The sequence below is a fragment of the Ylistrum balloti genome, unplaced genomic scaffold (assembly GCF_031769215.1).
Source record: "Ylistrum balloti isolate Yb309-2 unplaced genomic scaffold, AGI_CSIRO_Ybal_v1 Utg370538, whole genome shotgun sequence".
Taxonomy (NCBI): domain Eukaryota; kingdom Metazoa; phylum Mollusca; class Bivalvia; order Pectinida; family Pectinidae; genus Ylistrum; species Ylistrum balloti.
The window spans coordinates 346,529-366,704 of NW_026782342.1; the positions used below are offsets into that span (position 1 = coordinate 346,529).

At 37.4% G+C, this 20,176-nt stretch overlaps 1 protein-coding gene across 1 annotated transcript; it reads right to left on the reverse strand.

The window, feature by feature from the left end:
* Positions 1–488: 488 nt before the first annotated feature.
* On the reverse strand, positions 489–20,163 carry LOC132556001 (very-long-chain enoyl-CoA reductase-like). Its single transcript, XM_060220389.1, has 12 exons — positions 20,105–20,163; positions 18,208–18,258; positions 17,735–17,786; positions 16,877–16,921; positions 14,069–14,172; positions 13,049–13,158; positions 9,228–9,333; positions 6,234–6,306; positions 4,477–4,520; positions 4,176–4,233; positions 1,749–1,883; positions 489–1,486 (listed from the first exon to the last, which is right to left on the reverse strand). The coding sequence occupies exons 1-12, from the start codon at positions 20,108–20,110 to the stop codon at positions 1,359–1,361; spliced, it is 912 nt and encodes a 303-aa protein (XP_060076372.1). The 5' UTR covers positions 20,111–20,163; the 3' UTR covers positions 489–1,358.
* Positions 20,164–20,176: the final 13 nt, after the last annotated feature.

Below are 20,176 nucleotides of genomic sequence, written 5' to 3' on the forward strand. Positions count from 1 at the left end.
TAATATCTTGTGTTACAATGACCTTTCCTCTGATGTCAGGTGTTACAATGACCTTTCCTCTGATGCTGGGTGTTACAAGGACCTTTCCTCTAATGTCTTGTGTTACAATGACCTTTCCTCTGATGTCAGGTGTTACAATGACCTTTCCTCTGATGTCAGGTGTTACAATGACCTTTCCGCTAATGTCAGGTGTTACAATGACCTTTCCTCTGATGTCAGGTGTTACAATGACCTTTCCTCTGATGCTGGGTGTTACAAGGACCTTTCCTCTAATGTCTTGTGTTACAATGACCTTTCCTCTGATGTCAGGTGTTACAATGACCTTTCCTCTAATGTCCTGTGTTACAATGACATTAATCACTGATTTTAGTATATATACTAATGATCACTTGGACATCATTTGGAAAAGGTTTGATATATTTGTAAATAAAATGTAAATTCCCATTCACTGAGTAAATGTTTTTTATTATTAAAATGGAATTATCAGACAGATACAATAAAATAATGTGTATTTGGAAATATTACAATGTTAACTGTAAGAACAGTTCTCAAACATGTGATTATTACTTAACAAAATAACTAGTAATATTGGACAAATTTGAATCACACTTGATAAAAATTAATCTAGAATTTAAAAAAAACATTGAAATGAGAAATGATCCCAAGAAAATTTAAAACTGACATTAAAATTAAGTACTCAGTGTTAGTAAAAAACCTGACAAGCACCTCATTGTCGGTACAAGTAATAATACATTCTTGGTCTTTATCGAAAAACGTATAAGCTATGATTTAGAACTGCAATTCACTTTTGCAGAAAATGTAGATCACTTTTATAAAATGGTACCAAATTACAAAGCTGTATAGCAATGAATCTCACTTATACAGCAACAAAAGTCTACATAGCTGTATAATAATGTAGCTCACCCATACAGAAACAACAGTCCACATAGCTGTATAAAAATGTAGCTCCCTCTTACCAAAGCATAAGTCTACATAGCTGTATAAAAATGTAGCTCGCTCTATACAGAAACAACAGTCTACATAGCTGTATGAAAATGTAGCTCACTTAACATGAACATAAGATTAACACAATTTCCATTTCCAGCCTTACTCTCTGGTATGATGGACGTTGATAAAAATGATAACTGATGAAGTTCCAGAAATTGTCAAATGATTGTCAACTTGAGAAATGTAATAAGTCATAATAAAAACACTACCTCATTAAATGATTGTGACATTAATTAATAAAGAGATGCTTACACAGTGTTACAAAGATTTCTTAAAAGAATACTAATACTTCCAAATACTTAGGAATACTTGGAATCACAATCTTCATCAAATAATTACTGTGTTGTTATTTACAACAAGAATGGAACAATGCTCTTTCTGTTTCGCGGATAATCTTTGAATTCCTTTTTATAATTACGGTGTTTACCAAGCGCCCACACTGCCATCTGATAAAATCCACAGGACGTGAACAGTAGGGCTGGAATAGTAAAGATTAACATCATGTACGTACAAAAAAAAAAGAAATTGTAAACAAAATTGATTTTAACAAATCACATCTTAGCACGTTATGACTTTTTGGAAACTTTACAAAAAAACCCTGAATCATTGCTATATGAACAACATACAGCACAATCATATTTTGGTGCAATACTTTCAGCATGAAATATGCAAAAAAAAAAAAAAAAAAAAGATTTCCGCTGAAGTATTTATGTTTACAGAAATAAGTCATTTATACTTACCAGGTAAACACTGAGTCATCACACTAAAACTGACCCATGCCATCACCTCATAAGTGTAGTTAGGGCACGACACGAAATTAAACATGACAGTGAAGGGGTTAGAGGTCGGCCGAGGGATACGCCTCTCCTTTGTCCCTGTAAAACAGTATACGTAAGTGTTATAATTCAGAAGTACAGATTCAGCGTACCAGATGTCTAGGGAAGTACAGATTCAGTGTAATAGAAGCCTAGAAACGAACTCATTCAGTGTACATATTCAGTGAAACAAGAAACTAGAGAAGTACATATTCAGTGAAACAGGAGACTAGAGAAGTACAGATTCAGTGAAACAGGAGACTAGAGAAGTACATATTCAGTGTACAGATTAAGTGAAACAGGAAACTAGAGAAGTACATATTCAGTAAAACAGGAGACTAGAGAAGTACATATTCAGTAAAACAGGAGACTAGAGAAGTACATATTCAGTTCTCTCTATCTATTGATGTTCTGTACAATGATCAACAATCGCTGTTTCAATGTCCTTCAATAAGCCCACTCTATCTATTGATGTTCTGTACAATGATCAACAATCACTGTTTCAATGTCCTTCAATAAGCCCACTCTATCTATTGATGTTCTGTACAATGATCAACAATCGCTGTTTCAATGTCCTTCAATAAGCCCACTCTATCTATAGATGTTCTGTACAATGATCAACAATCACTGTTTCAATGTCCTTCAATAAGCCCACTCTATCTATTGATGTTCTGTACAATGATCAACAATCGCTGTTTCAATGTCCTTCAATAAGCCCACTCTATCTATAGATGTTCTGTACAATGATCAACAATCGCTGTTTCAATGTCCTTCAATAAGCCCACTCTATCTATTGATGTTCTGTACCATGATCAACAATCGCTGTTTCAATGTCCTGTAATAAGCCCAATCTATCTATTGATGTTCTGTACCATGATCAACAATCGCTGTTTCAATGTCCTTCAATAAGCCCACTCTATCTATTGATGTTCTGTACCATGATCAACAATCGCTGTTTCAATGTCCTGTAATAAGCCCAATCTATCTATTGATGTTCTGTACCATGATCAACAATCGCTGTTTCAATGTCCTTCAATAAGCCCACTCTGTCCTTCAATAAGCCCATCTATTGATGTTCTGTACCATGATCAACAATCGCTGTTTCAATGTCCTGTAATAAGCCCAATCTATCTATTGATGTTCTGTACCATGATCAACAATCGCTGTTTCAATGTCCTGTAATAAGCCCAATCTATCTATTGATGTTCTGTACCATGATCAACAATCGCTGTTTCAATGTCCTTCAATAAGCCCACTCTATCTATTGATGTTCTGTACCATGATCAACAATCGCTGTTTCAATGTCCTGTAATAAGCCCAATCTATCTATTGATGTTCTGTACCATGATCAACAATCGCTGTTTCAATGTCCTTCAATAAGCCCACTCTATCTATTGATGTTCTGTACCATGATCAACAATCGCTGTTTCAATGTCCTTCAATAAGCCCACTCTATCTATTGATGTTCTGTACCATGATCAACAATCGCTGTTTCAATGTCCTTCAATAAGCCCACTCTATCTATTGATGTTCTGTACCATGATCAACAATCGCTGTTTCAATGTCCTGTAATAAGCCCAATCTATCTATTGATGTTCTGTACCATGATCAACAATCGCTGTTTCAATGTCCTGTAATAAGCCCAATCTATCTATTGATGTTCTGTACCATGATCAACAATCGCTGTTTCAATGTCCTTCAATAAGCCCACTCTATCTATTGATGTTCTGTACCATGATCAACAATCGCTGTTTCAATGTCCTTCAATAAGCCCACTCTATCTATTGATGTTCTGTACCATGATCAACAATCGCTGTTTCAATGTCCTTCAATAAGCCCAATCTATCTATTGATGTTCTGTACCATGATCAACAATCGCTGTTTCAATGTCCTGTAATAAGCCCAATCTATCTATTGATGTTCTGTACCATGATCAACAATCGCTGTTTCAATGTCCTGTAATAAGCCCAATCTATCTATTGATGTTCTGTACCATGATCAACAATCGCTGTTTCAATGTCCTTCAATAAGCCCACTCTATCTATTGATGTTCTGTACCATGATCAACAATCGCTGTTTCAATGTCCTGTAATAAGCCCAATCTATCTATTGATGTTCTGTACCATGATCAACAATCGCTGTTTCAATGTCCTGTAATAAGCCCAATCTATCTATTGATGTTCTGTACGATGATCAACAATCGCTGTTTCAATGTCATGTAATAAGCCCACTTTATCTCCTGCTCTGAACATTGATAACTAATCAACAGCAATATCTGAACTCCCTGGGCTGATTATTGGATAAATATTGAAAATAACTAACTGTTCACATTTAAAGAAACAAAGATGTTACCTGCAGGTCTGAGGCTTCTAAAGGCCATGTGTATGGAGAAATTTCCTAGCTCACCGAACTGTAAACATAAGCAAAAATTATCAACAATCCAACGACCTCAGCACAATCTTATCACAAGAACTGATTGTCAGCAAGGTAGTTTTACTCAGAAGGGAGATAACTCCTGTGATTTTTTCAAAGCATTATTATACTGATTTTGATATTGATAAAACCAAAGCTGGATATTTGTGGATATTATCAGACATTTGGAAAATCTCCAACCTTTCTTATCTAAGCCTTATTAAGAAAAAGAGGTACTTACAATGAAGCCAGCGAGTCCAGCAAACACCTGGGCATCACCGTAGGCTGAAAACAGGAAAGACAGAAAATGATACAGACCTGGCCATCTGATAGAACTCCTACAACCCAAAGTTTGATGTTCAAGCTTTCATAGAATCTCTTAAACTGCAATGGGTCCGCAGGTATGTCAGATGTAAAATGGACTGTACTACTAAACACTATGATAGAACAGAAAAAGGTGCAAGACTGTGGTAATGCTTTTATTAATTTAGGTGGCTCCAACTGTTCAAATAAAATTCATAAAGAATGGATGGGAAAAAATGAACAAATCATCACTCTTTATGGAGCATTAAATAATTCATGATTCTATTTTGAAAACTCCTTCCTGGTACAATAATGATATACAGGTAATAAATTCAATTTTTACCAACACTGATCTGTTTACACTTATCTGACTTTTTTTAACACTACAAGAATTTCTTGATCTATTTATAGAGTTAACACAAACTTTCTTTAATACCACAGCCCAGTATCGGCAGTAGGTCAGTTTTTGGAGAAATTTGAATTCCTGATGATGTAACCATCCCAACCTTTTATACTGCTGCCTTTGGAAATATTTTTTCAGAACTGAGAATGGTTCAAAAGACTTCTACAAATGTCTCATTACCCCCAGCACCAGTGCCAACAGATGTGAGCGAATGGGGGATCTGTTTTTACTTTGATTTTGTTAAATGAAAACAGTTTTTTGAAATTCTCTTTAAAATCTACAAAAGTGCAAAGTTGCAATGATTTCAGGTCAGAATCACACACTATGTTCTGATTACAAACACCTTTCTTTTTTTTAAAAAAAAAAAAAAAAAAGATTTCTGTTTACTGCTTATGACAATGTAGAAATGTGCAAAAGTTATTACAGGAATTTGAAAATCTTTTTTACTTTCTTTATATTGTATTCTCTTTCAATAAAGAATCATTTCTATTTGGAATCACATCAACACATACCAGTTCAGTTGTTAATGAAATCTGAACCCTAATTAAACATTTGATTGAACAAGATGTTTCAACAATGCTTGATGCTCTTGTAACTGTTATTAAGGATCATTATGTTATGAAAAAGTGTTCAAACTTCAAAATTAGTGAAAAGACAAAAACTATTTCTGACATGAACTGGAGGAAGTCATTAATAGACTTGTAAGTCGATATATTTTTGAGTTCATTCATTTTGCATTGCAATCAAATATCTTAAGTTGTGTGTCAATGTTTCATTTTTTTTCTCTTTTTTTTTCTTCATGCACAGCAGTTATATTAAAAATAACCTTCCCCAGAACTTGACATTGTGCCAAACTTACATTAGGAAATACATAAGAATTCTCTTATTTTAAAGATCAGACCTCATTCACTTTGTTCTTCTATACAGCATTGAATTTCTCCCCCCTCTCACCCCCCTCAAATCTATCTCTCTTTTCAACTTTAAAATGCGCATGTTTGTGAATGTCTGTGAGTTGTGTGTATGTGAATGTCTGTGAGGTGTGTGTATGTGAATGTCTGTGAGGTGTGTGTATGTGAATGTCTGTGAGGTGTGTGTATGTGAATGTCTGATGATGATGATGATGATGATGATGATGATGATGATGATGATGATGATGATGATGATGATGATGACGATGACGATGATGATGATGATGGCGATGAGGATGAAAAGGAACACTTGCATGGTTAGACATTTCAAATTTGTTTACAAACAGTTGCTGATAATATTTACTAACATGGCAGTAGACTTACTTGGTGGGGTGTAGAGAGGATGATTGACGAAGTAGCCTATCATGGCTGCAAATCCCCAGTAGTAGGTGCTGTTCTGTGAATCAAAATGGCAAATATAACACCATAAATGCAAATAAAGTTATATCCTACACAGAGCAAACCTAACGTTTTGATCAGTTGTGACAACAAGTCTGTTATCTAGTTTTAATAAAACAAAGTAAAAATCTTAAGACTCTCACAACAAATATGAAACAGGTTGAAATATTATATTGAAGCAAAACAAAAATATTGTTTGTTTCCTGTTTGTAAATTGTAAGCCTGGAACTTTTTAGTGCAACTAAATGATCAAAGAGATGTTACAGGACCAGATCAGGTGTCCACTGAGTACAAGATCACAGTTACAGGACCAGATCAGGTGTCCACTGAGTACAAGATCACAGTTACAGGACCAGATCAGGTGTCCACTGAGTACAAGATCACAGTTACAGGACCAGATCAGGTGTCCACTGAGTACAAGATCACAGTTACAGGACCAGATCAGGTGTCCACTGAGTACAAGATCACAGTTACAGGACCAGATCAGGTGTCCACTGAGTACAAGATCACAGTTACAGGACCAGATCAGGTGTCCACTGAGTACAAGATCACAGTTACAGGACCAGATCAGGTGTCCACTGAGTACAAGATCACAGTTACAGGACCAGATCAGGTGTCCACTGAGTACAAGATCACAGTTACAGGACCAGATCAGGTGTCCACTGAGTACAAGATCACAGTTACAGGACCAGATCAGGTGTCCACTGAGTACAAGATCACAGTTACAGGACCAGATCAGGTGTCCACAGAGTACAAGATCACAGTTACAGGACCAGATCAGGTGTCCACTGAGTACAAGATCACAGTTACAGGACCAGATCAGGTGTCCACTGAGTACAAGATCACAGTTACAGGACCAGATCAGGTGTCCACTGAGTACAAGATCACAGTTACAGGACCAGATCTGGTGTCCACTAGGTACAAGATCACAGTTACAGGACCAGATCAGGTGTCCACTGTGTACAAGATCACAGTTACAGGACCAGATCAGGTGTCCACTAGGTACAATTAAACATATTTATAATTAATCTTTATACCTTGTCTAAACCTGTTAACACAAGGAAGTATCGTATCATCTTTTTTCTATTTTCCTTTGAACTAGAGGATCTAGAGGAATAATTTCACTTCTTTTCAGAATTCTGCAACACTTGTATGTTTTATATATCAACCTTAGGTCCTTTTACTGAAGTTTGAATTGTATTCACTCTTTTGTATATTACATATATCTGACTGCAATGTAGATATCCAATGATGACAAAGATTTAGAGACTTTTTACAGTGATTTCCTGTAATTGTAATGGGTACTAAAGGTAACACCATTAGTAACAGGTATGGCCATCGTTTGCGAAGTAAACAGCATTGCAGCGTCCTCGCATGGAACTCGTAAACCGGTGGATAATTTGAGGAGAGATGTTGTTCCATTCAGCGATCAAGGCTTAGGCCAGCTCCTGCAAGTTTGACGCCTGATTTTGACGTTCTCTCACGCGTCGCCCAGGAACGTCCCAGACATGCTTAATCGGTGACAAATCAGGTGATTTAGATGGCCAATCTAACACCTGTACGCTGCAAGAAAGTACTGCTGACGCAACTGGTGTGTGCTGGTGCGTTATCCTGTTCAAAAATGGCGCCGATGCCATGGCGTCTTAAGAATGGCAGAACCACTGGTCTTAAAATTTCGTCCCGATATCAAATGCCGGTTAAATTGCCATTTAACACAACAAGCCTGGTACGAGTCCCCCCACAAATACCACCCCAAACCATTACACTTCCGCCACCAAAGCGGTCGTGTTCTGCGACACAGCAGTTCGCAAAACGCTCCCCTCGTTGCCTCCACACTCTGCGCCTTCTGTCACCGTGTTGCAGACAAAACCTGGACTCATCTGAAAACAGAACATTGTTCCATTGTCGTAAGGCCCAACGACGGTGAACACTAGTCCAGTTACGCCTATTATTACGGTGACGTCGCAACAAATTGGGTCCAGTGTAGGGACGCCGCGCTTTCAATTGGTAGGCCCTCAACCTGTTGCGGACTGTTTGGGGAGACACACGACGCCCAAACAATGTCCTTGTAGTCTCCACTGCGGTTACGAATCGATTGCGCAAGTGTATCAATCGTATACGACGGTCATCCCTGGTGGTCGTTTTACGGGGTCAGCCGCTTCGGGGACGATCGGATGTTGACCCAGTTTGGTTTAAACGACTTACCAACTGGCAAATTGTCATAACACTGCAACCAAAATGCTGTGCAACTCGACAGTGAGACTCCCTAGCCTGGATCATGACTACAGCCCTTTCTCTCTGTACTTGTGACAGCCGGGGCATAATGATGAAGTTGATAGATAGCAAGATTCGGTGATTTCTAAGTCCTAAGAATCTAAGGAACAGTTGTCAGTTTGAATGTTTATGAAATTCAAGCGAAGATACACGTTAGTCGCAGAAAACCTCATGCAGCTTTTTCGCTAATACAGATTTTCACGCTTGAATGATTTTGGTAACGCCCTTGGATTTTGTAACGTAACACATTACCATTTTCTAATATTGCACAAACGTCATTTTTTTTCACTCATTTACAGGTATTCGCCAAGGAAACATGTTAACCTTTCTTTTTTTGTTGAGTATATATATATATATACATCATGTGTAACAGAATTACTACAAGTGTGTGTTCCTGTGTGAGAATGTGTGTTACATCTCAACATTCTGTTTATACTTATATCATATAGCTCTCCTAATTGGAAGGAAAAAATTAAGAAACAATAAGAATAAGTGTTACTCTAGTTGATTATAATTTGTACTTATCACTAATGAAATGTAATGAAAGTCCTGCCTACAGAATCTAGGATTCAGCATCAGAATTAAAACAATCTGCATGTCTAGTGACCTTGTCAATGTATCAATCATTTAATATTTTGAAATTACCTTGAAAATGTTCATGATCGGCATGGTTGCATTTGAGAATCGATGGACAAACACAGTCTCCAGGAGGCGCTTAATGTAGTGGAATGAGAAACAGGCAGTGGCCAGACTGAAATGATAAAGTTTGGTAGTGTATACAAACATCAGACATCCACAATCTGACCCCAGTGACTCACGGCCAGACTGAAATGATAAAGTTTGGTAGTGTATACAAACATCAGACATCCACAATCTGACCCCAGTGACTCACGGCCAGACTGAAATGATAAAGTTTGGTAGCGTATACAAACATCAGACATCCACAATCTGACCCCAGTGACTCACGGCCAGACTGAAATGATAAAGTTTGGTAGTGTATACAAACATCAGACATCCACAATCTGACCCCAGTGACTCACGGCCAGACTGAAATGATAAAGTGTGGTAGTGCATACAAACATCAGACATCCACAATCTGACCCCAGTGACTCACGGCCAGACTGAAATGATAAAGTTTGGTAGTGCATACAAACATCAGACATCCACAATCTGACCCCAGTGACTCACGGCCAGACTGAAATGATAAAGTTTGGTAGTGTATACAAACATCAGACATCCACAATCTGACCCCAGTGACTCACGGCCAGACTGAAATGATAAAGTTTGGTAGTGTATACAAACATCAGACATCCACAATCTGACCCCAGTGACTCACGGCCAGACTGAAATGATAAAGTTTGGTAGTGTATACAAACATCAGACATCCACAATCTGACCCCAGTGACTCACGGCCAGACTGAAATGATAAAGTAGTGTATACAAACATGGTAGTGACCCCATACAAACATAAAGTTTGGTAGTGTATACAAACATCCACAATCTGACCCCAGTGACTCACGGCCAGACTGAAATGATAAAGTTTGGTAGTGTATACAAACATCAGACATCCACAATCTGACCCCAGTGACTCACGGCCAGACTGAAATGATAAAGTTTGGTAGTGTATACAAACAGCAGACATCCACAATCTGACCCCAGTGACTCACGGCCAGACTGAAATGATAAAGTTTGGTAGTGTATACAAACATCAGACATCCACAATCTGACCCCAGTGACTCACGGCCAGACTGAAATGATAAAGTTTGGTAGTGTATACAAACATCAGACATCCACAATCTGACCCCAGTGACTCACGGCCAGACTGAAATGATAAAGTTTGGTAGTGTATACAAACATCAGACATCCACAATCTGACCCCAGTGACTCACGGCCAGACTGAAATGATAAAGTTTGGTAGTGTATACAAACATCAGACATCCACAATCTGACCCCAGTGACTCACGGCCAGACTGAAATGATAAAGTTTGGTAGTGTATACAAACATCAGACATCCACAATCTGACCCCAGTGACTCACGGCCAGACTGAAATGATAAAGTTTGGTAGTGTATACAAACATCAGACATCCACAATCTGACCCCAGTGACTCACGGCCAGACTGAAATGATAAAGTTTGGTAGTGTATACAAACATCAGACATCCACAATCTGACCCCAGTGACTCACGGCCAGACTGAAATGATAAAGTTTGGTAGTGTATACAAACATCAGACATCCACAATCTGACCCCAGTGACTCACGGCCAGACTGAAATGATAAAGTTTGGTAGTGTATACAAACATCAGACATCCACAATCTGACCCCAGTGACTCACGGCCAGACTGAAATGATAAAGTTTGGTAGTGTATACAAACAGCAGACATCCACAATCTGACCCCAGTGACTCACGGCCAGACTGAAATGATAAAGTTTGGTAGTGTATACAAACATCAGACATCCACAATCTGACTCCAGTGACCTACGGTCTGGTAACTCCTTTTTTCACTACTTTGGGAATGGAGCCTTTGGCATCAAACCATATACTGTTATTCTTACATAGTTGGGAAATAACCAACGTGTTATGCTCAAAAATACAACTTTTCTATGAAAATTTCAGTAAAGTTTTAAAAAAAATATTCTTCTCGTGAAAGAAACGTAAGAACCATTTTGGTAATTAAAGCACCTTCAGATGCTTCCATTAATACAGAGAATTTAATTCTACCATATGTGGGACTCGAGAAGAAGATTTTTGGAATTTAAGTCAATTTGACCCCTTCTGGCTTTGCCCATCAGCCCCTGGGGGTCAGTCAGGATCAAAATGGGCATATCAATCCGTCATCCTTCACTCATCATTTTGACCATATTAGAAATATTTCCAATGGAAATTAAACAAATTTTGCTCAAAAATCTAGTTTTTCCGATATAAACTACAGTAAATTTTACCCCCTCTCCACAGCGAGATGTGAGACTCTAGACCCATGAAATTCACAAATTTGATGAAGCACCTGAAGATGCTTCCATTCATGAAGAGTATTTGATTCTACCATATCTGGGTCTTGTGAAGAAGATTTTTGAAATCCGAGTCAATATGGCCCCTTTTGGCCCTTCCTCTCAAGACCCCCTGGAGGGTGGGGATTGTATAATTCACAGTTTTCACTGAAATCAGATCAGGCGTTTTTGAGAATTCAAAATGTTAAATTGTTTATGGACACTTGACACACAATGCTGGATGAAGGGTATTAGAATAGGTCATCTGAAAGTCTCATGATGACCTAAAAAAATTTTAATTTAAAGGGGCTATTTAGTCAAGCAACGTTTTTTCTATTTAGCTTGAAATGAAAATACATGTGTCCAGACAAACAAATCTGTACATAATAGTTTTTTCCTGCGTAGCCAATGTCCAGTGTGGTCAGTTTAAAATCTGGGCAAGCCCCCAACAAAATTAGCGATAATCCAAATAAAGCACAAAACGCTGCGCCCTCTGGCGGGAAGAAGACTGTAAACAAATGCACGCGATATGGAGGCATCAAGTGACGAAACGGTGAGTCTGATTTCATGTTAACTCCTTTCGTAAGGAAATCATGAAAGAAATTGCATGGTAAACCTTTTTGAAACATATAAACGTTACTAAAATTCATGGTGAATTGTTATTTGATGGATTAAATCTACCAAACACGGTCTGACCTACAAAAAATATCACCAGAGATGATGACTTATCACTTACCAACAGTCTAGGAGAGTCCTCATAACTTCTTCATTACTTTGGAAAAAGTTTTCTTTCTTGAACTTGTCCCACCTCTCGTACTGCTCTCCTATTGTTATTCGAGGATGAGCTTTCTGTCACTGGCCTTTTCTACATTTTGAGTGCTATGATGTGACCTGTTTGCCACAGACACGCTTCTGCTGTGAAGCCATTTTTGTTTAGTTTTTTCAGACGCGCTTGCGCATGCTCACAGGTCAAAAAAAAATAAACAAACTTGACAAAATAACCCCTTTAATACAACAAGGTACACATTGATAGAGAAGAAGTCAAAAGTGTTGAATTGTTTATGGACGCACAATGTTGGATGAAGGGTATTAGAATAGGTCACCATGAGATAGTCCTGACATAAGGTTTTCTCCTGCAGTAGCTTAAGTTAATGTCCTGTACTTAACCACTGGAAACATACATTGGACCTCACCATCCAGTCCTCTTGACAAGTTGTTAAATAACCATTATTTTAGAAATTTTAATGCTTGAACAGGAAAAATCTTGGGTTTTGCCTTCGGAGCCCAAAATTGTGCCAAAAAATTAAAAAAGTAATCTAAGTTGCTTATTTGGTCACCTACATGTTTTTCTGAAAGGACCTAAACTTTTATTTCATCGTCCAGTAATAAGCTTTCCTCCAGTTTTGAGTGACGGTAAATATGTTGCTCCCTACTGCGTTCGTTTTAAGGGTCCACACTAACTACAGGACAAAACACTCACTTGACTTGCCATGATCTTGGAGTAGAGGCAGCTGCTCCATATATAATGAAGGGACGGGCATAAAAGATGAGGTAGGTGATGAGAGGACCGGAGTATTCTGTCAGGAACACCTAGAGCGGCAACAAAACAGAGAAAATAACAATGTTCAATATACATATTCAATTTCAAGAGTAAGTTGATACGTAAAAAGGAAGTAAATACATAGTTTTGATATGTATCAGTATATCAGCACTGTTTCTGAGGCAAAATATTTGTATCATCAAAATCCAAGGATTCTGTTTTACCTTGAATGTGAAGTTAAAGATTACCGATCTTATTCCTTCCATCTATTCCTGTCAACCTGAAATGTCATTTCATTTGACTCACATAATTTTTTCTTTGGGTGGATGGGTGGATGGGGGTGGGGGGTGGGGTGATATATTTATTCTTACATGCACATGTAGAATGAGTGCCAATGCCTCTGTTATGAGAATGAAAGGGTCCTTCCCCTTTTATCTGGTATGCAGGGGATTGATTAGTAAGGGTGAGGTTAAATCACGTACAATCAACCCCGACAGGCTAGAGGTGGCTTTGTCAAGATTCTATTAGGTACAGGTAGTTCTGTTGGTTTTGCGATTTCTGTCAGGCATGAAGACAGAAACAGTACAAACAGCAGACAACCTCTAGTCTGTTGAGACCAATTCTATTTATTTTCATGTTATTTAAAATTTTTTTTCAATTCTTGCTCATCGTACACCAATGTAATTAATTAAGAGTCAATCTGTATCTGAACCTATACTTAATGCATAATCTAAATCAGATGGGTCCAATGTACCATCAAGGTCCTTTTATCTTTATCAAAGAGATCACAGTACATACTGTATTTCCCACTGGTACTTATACCATAAGTACGTAAAACCATGAGATATGTCAGAAATAACAATATTTAAATGTACTTTATCATCAAACAACTCCTGCATATCAAACCAATCTATCAATATTTCTGTACATAGATTGAAATGTATTTGATTCTATACTTACAGTTGTCCAGCCCACCTGAGGCCCAAGGTCCTTGAAGTATAAGGTTCCTTTTTTAGTAAAATCTATACTGTCTAACTTAATGTCATCCTTCAGTGTCTTTCCCTCTGTAATAGAGTTTCACCAGAATGAATGAAGTACAAAGAAAGGTGAAGCGTTTTGCCGATGCCAGATATTTGGGAAAGCAGAGCAAAAACAGACTACAGGTAAAACAGAGAAATAAATTTGTCTAATGGTAAAAAAATCTACATTCTGCCAGTGATCTGAGTGTTATAGGTTGAAATAAAGCAATATATTTTTTTAAATGATAAGATTAATGCCTCACAAAAATACCTATTTCTAAAAAGTGAATTCAAATGAAGAGGATATAAAAACATTAAACAGGTACATCAATGATAACAGTTTTACTTTATTGCTTTCGGAAAATGTTGGGATAGACTCTTGTACAGACTCTCACAGACTCTCATACAAACTGTCATACAGACTCTCACAGACTCTCATACATACTGTCGTACAGACTCTCACAGACTCTCATACAAACTGTCGTACAGACTCTCACAGACTCTCATACATACTGTCATACAGACTCTCACAGACTCTCATACAAACTGTCGTACAGACTCTCACAGACTCTCATACATACTGTCGTACAGACTCTCACAGACTCTCATACAAACTGTCGTACAGACTCTCAAGGACTCTCATACAAACTGTCGTACAGACTCTCACAGACTCTCACACAAACTGTCGTACAGACTCTCACAGACTATCATACAAACTGTCGTACAGACTCTCACAGACTATCATACAAACTGTTGTACAGACTCTCACAGTCTTTCATACAAACTGTCGTACAGACTCTCATACATACTGTCGTACAGACTCTCATATAGAATCTCACAGACTCTCATACAAACTGTTGTACAGACTCTCACAGACTCTCATACATACTGTTGTACAGACTATCACAGACTCTCATAGAAAAAGTCGTACAGACTCTCACAGACTCTCATACATACTCTCATACATACTGTTGTACAGACTCTCATACATACTGTCGTACAGACTCTCACACAAACTGTCGTACAGACTCTCACAGACTATCATACAAACTGTCATACAGACTCTCACAGACTATCATACAAACTGTTGTACAGACTCTCACAGTCTTTCATACAAACTGTCGTACAGACTCTCATACATACTGTCGTACAGACTCTCATATAGAATCTCACAGACTCTCATACAAACTGTTGTACAGACTCTCACAGACTCTCATACAAACTGTAGTACAGACTCTCACAGACTCTCATACAAACTGTCGTACAGACTCTCACAGACTCTCATACAAACTGTTGTACAGACTCTCACAGACTCTCATACATACTGTTGTACAGACTATCACAGACTCTCATAGAAAAAGTCGTACAGACTCTCACAGACTCTCATACATACTGTTGTACAGACTCTCATACATACTGTCGTACAGACTCTCATACATACTGTCGTACAGATTCTCATATAGAATCTCACAGACTCTCATACAAACTGTTGTACAGACTCTCACAGACTCTCATACAAACTGTAGTACAGACTCTCACAGACTCTCATACAATCTGTCGTACAGACTCTCACAGACTCTCATACATACTGTTGTACAGACTCTCATACATACTGTCATACAGACTCTCATACATACTGTCGTACAGACTCTCATACAGAATCTCACAGACTCTCATACAAACTGTCGTACAGACTCTCACAGACTCGCATACAAACTGTCGTACAGACTCTCACAGACTCTCATACAAACTGTTATACAGACTCTCACAGACTCTCATACAAACTGTCGTGCAGACTCTCACAGACTCTCATACAAATTCTCTGAAAGTCTTTTGTACAAACTCTCAGACAGACTCTTGGACAAACTGTCGTACACCTCTTTCTTGTTTCCTTACCCGTGAATCATTTGATTGCATTATAAATGCAATACTGGAAACAATTCAATTTGGAGCAGTCAATATTTAGTGCTCTAGGGTCTAGGTACCTTTTTGACAGCGTTTAAATTGAAGCGATGGAATACTGAGGTATAAATTTTGAAATTGTGCGAGTGGTATAAAATAGTGGTATAATATAGCAGTATAAATTTTTTATCAGTATAGAAAGCATGTCAAATTTACTCATTTCTTTATAACATCAGCTTCAAAGTTGGCATTCAGGAAAATCATGCACGAAATGACAAAGGGTGACACTGACATTGACTTCAGACTCGCAGCACTGAAGCCTATTCACACTGCATGGCTTGTGACAGCCCATGACGCTATCTGTCACACAAAACAAAGAGCTCATAATGAGACTACAGGAATGTTAGCTGTGTTGTAAAAAGAACAGACTGTCCAAGCCATTAAACATTGTGTTACTGGACTGTTGTACAAATTATTGGTGTTAATAAATTGTACTTCCAGTTTCCAATTTTAATTGATCGGTTTCCAGCATCACAGAAATTTTAGTGTTCATATTTATTTAGTGTTTTTATGGCTGTAAACTGTTTTCCTTTTTTTTATTTGACCAAGAAAGATAAGAAACTTAGTCAGCACTATCTCAAGACCATTTGTGGCAAATTTCAACTGAATCCAATTTTTGAAACTGAAGAAGTTAAAAACCATATGAAAAATTTACAGCACATAGGTCAGTCTCAACAAAGGTCATCTTCACCAAAGGTCATCCTCACCAAAGGTCATCTTCAGCAAAAGTCATCCTCGCCTAAAAATTTAGGATGGTGACAATGATGTTCATTGACAAATGACTTACTTGGATCACTTTTAAATGCCTGTCTTGTTGGGTAATATTTTGGAACTGGAAAAAAAGACACAGTAATGATAACATTTCATAGTATTTTTTCTCTTATAGAAACCCTTCCTAAAGAAAATACATCCTTCTATGACTGACTCATCTACATGACCACTTGGGTTATCAAATAACCTGTGTTTTTCATTTAAGATGACTTGCTTTGGAATACCTCTAGATTTACCACTATTCACTTGTATAATCAGTGATCTGGCTCAACCACACCTTTATACTCTGTACACCTGCACACACCATTATAAAAAAAAAGAAATTTTGTAACTTTTGGCGTCTTTCTTTGTTTCAAATCAAACCCAAGGACACCTAAGCAATCAGTGAAGAGAAATATATAGTGAAACTAGACTAAACCCAATATAGCTGACCAAGGACTGTCACATAAAGGATCAAAGGAGGACGTAGCATGCCAAAACATTATGTTGTTATGATAATGTATTGTAGCCAGGATCTAGACATTCAGACAAAAAAGTCAATCCCAATCAAGCTTATTCAGAAAAGGAATTATGTCTGCTTTAAGTTTAATGGACAAGAAAAATGCATATTGATTAGAAAAAAAAATCTATTGAGTATTTATGGTATAACACTGACCTCAGAGGTTTAAAAAAAAATTGCAAACAAGCTTTTTCATTGAAAGGACCAGACTGCGACGAACTATATACAAAATGTATAGAACATACAATTTTCATCAGAAATTATTTCAAACAGCAAATAATTATGTGATATTCATAATTACCACCAAACAATTTTTTAAGATATAAGAGCATCATATGGGTAATAATATGTACTTTATATGTAACATTTACTCACATTTCTTTTCATACTCTTTTTTGACATCTGCTATACTGGATCCAGTGGAAACCTGAAACAAAGAGTCATTCAATATTGACAGTACATCTTCTTAAGTTTGTTTCTATCTAATCAGATTTATAAAAACATGTCTGATGAAAGTGAAAAGTTTTCAACATAGTTCATCGGTCCCATACTCCATGACCATGACTGAGAATTTGTAAACATTCACAAAAACTGCTGTAGTGACCTGAAGTTTTAAGAATGTAATCTCAATGTCATATCCATTATAATTATGCTAGTATAAATCAATCTTAAACTTCAAATTTAAGATGTGGACATTAAAGGCATTCCAGGATATTCAGTTTTCTATTCAAATGATTTAGTTACAATAAATATTGTAACGTTGACTTGCCAATCCTGCTTCTTATATGGAATACTCCAGAGTGATTTTGTTTCTGTTACGGAATACTCCGGAGTGATTAACAACTCACATTTGTTAATGTTGCCAGGGTTTTCCCCGTCTTTGGATGAAGTACTGTTATCTAAAAATAAATAAAAATATATATATATATCATTGCAGAAAAGTACAGATCATCTCACAAACCTCAGCTACTTGGAATTTCCTCTCAGTCAAGTGGAAGAATGTCTGACTCGAGACTGAAGGGTCTCTAATTCAAACCTAAGTTTATTATGGTTTCCTATCACAGATTTTAGTGCCGTTGACCACTCCATGGGTAGAAGTAATGGAATACCAAGATGCTTCCCTAGAGATATTGAACCAGAGTTGTTGTTGTCTTCAGGATTGAAGACATTTTAAAGGAGGGAGCAGTGTAGAAGTTGAAGAATACAGTCCCCCTTACTAACCCAGCTAGTGGGAATTTCCCTTTGGTTGAGCAGTAGTGTCCGACTAGAGACTGAAGAGTCACCAGTGCGAAACCTCATGGTGGCAAGGTGTTTTTCATTACTCCTGCCTATTACATCATTAAGAAATTGATTGATAGAACAAGAATGAACAACAGTACCAAGAAATTGATTTGTGTGTTTCTGCCAGAAATTGAATCAACCCCCAAAAACAAAACAAAAAACTAAGGAAAACTACTTCTTGCACAATTGCTATCAGGCAACCATACCTATCCACATTTAGAATTTACCACAGTGCCCTCCACCCTCTCCAACTTTAATTGTTTTTGTCCTCCACATTCTCTTACTCCTTTCATGATCAATTATCAGCGTTAGCAGTTTCTAGTCCAGAAAACAGATATCATTGAAAATCTTGCTTATTAAAATTTTCAAGGGGAAGATTTACATGCTCAAAAATGACAACATAAATAAAATTTGTGCATATACCCTCCAATAAAGGAAGAACGCACGTAAATAAAATCATTAGATTGTAGAAGATAAGATAAGTTTAGCAAGTACAGTTTTTGAAAATAGCAAACAGAGGTTCGAAACCCAAAATACCATCATGGTAAAGGGACCGTGGTTCACTTCACCATTATGGTGAATGACCTGCGCCTCCTCCCCTCCTCCTTCACCATGGTAAAGCGAAGCGTGGTTCACTTCACCATTATGGTGAATGACCAGCCCCTCCTTCTTCACCATGGTAAAAGGAACCGTGGTTCACTTCACCATTATGGTGAATGACCAGCGCCTCCTCCTTCACCATGGTAAAGTGAAGCCACTTTATTTTTATTTCAATTAATGTTTCTTCACTTAATTTTCTATCACTTTGAATAATTAAGTTCCTTCATACATAATAAACCATTAACTAAAACTAAGGTACTATCCTTTTCACTCATACTTAATAGTATAATGCCTCAGAAAATATATATGAGTGACCTGACACTACTTTTTATGCTGAAATTCTGAAAACTAATGATATTCAGCAAGTTAGTTTCAGATAGCTACGACTGGACCCCTCAAACTGCATGTACCAAATATTCCGCAGTCCAGCCTCAGTCCCAATCTATACCTGTCATTTTTCTTGCAAGTTCAACCGCTTACGTGAAAGCGACCTTAGCAAACTACCATAACTGATATGAGTTATCACCCTTGTACGATAAGGACATAAGGTAGAATGTGGTCTTGACATTACATGAAAAGTTGATATTTGATGTTGTATGCAAATGTTAATAAAATGTATATAAACGATAAAAAGATAATGCCTCCTGCCTAAAGATATTATTTCTATACGCTAATTATGCCCATGTGAGCAATGCAGGTGAAACTTTGCCCTCGGCCTCAGCAACCCGACCAAAGTGTCCATAGTTCACAGGTCAACCGTTGTGAAAATACAGAAATCAATCCATCATAAATTATATTTACCAAGTAGGTATCAAGAAATCTTATATAAGAAGTATATCCAACATCTCAAAACAATAAACTTACTTCCATAATTCTGTTTAGTGTTTGCAAGCCAATACAAGCACCTGTCCGGCGTCGGCGTTAGTTTCCAAAACA

Coding starts and splice junctions, on each gene's coding strand:
- LOC132556001 (XM_060220389.1), bottom strand. Junction 14,173..16,876: donor GGCATTTAAAAGTGATCCAA/GTAAGTCATTTG, acceptor ACTCTATTACAG/AGGGAAAGACACTGAAGGAT. Junction 6,307..9,227: donor CGATCATGAACATTTTCAAG/GTAATTTCAAAA, acceptor TTTGATTCACAG/AACAGCACCTACTACTGGGG.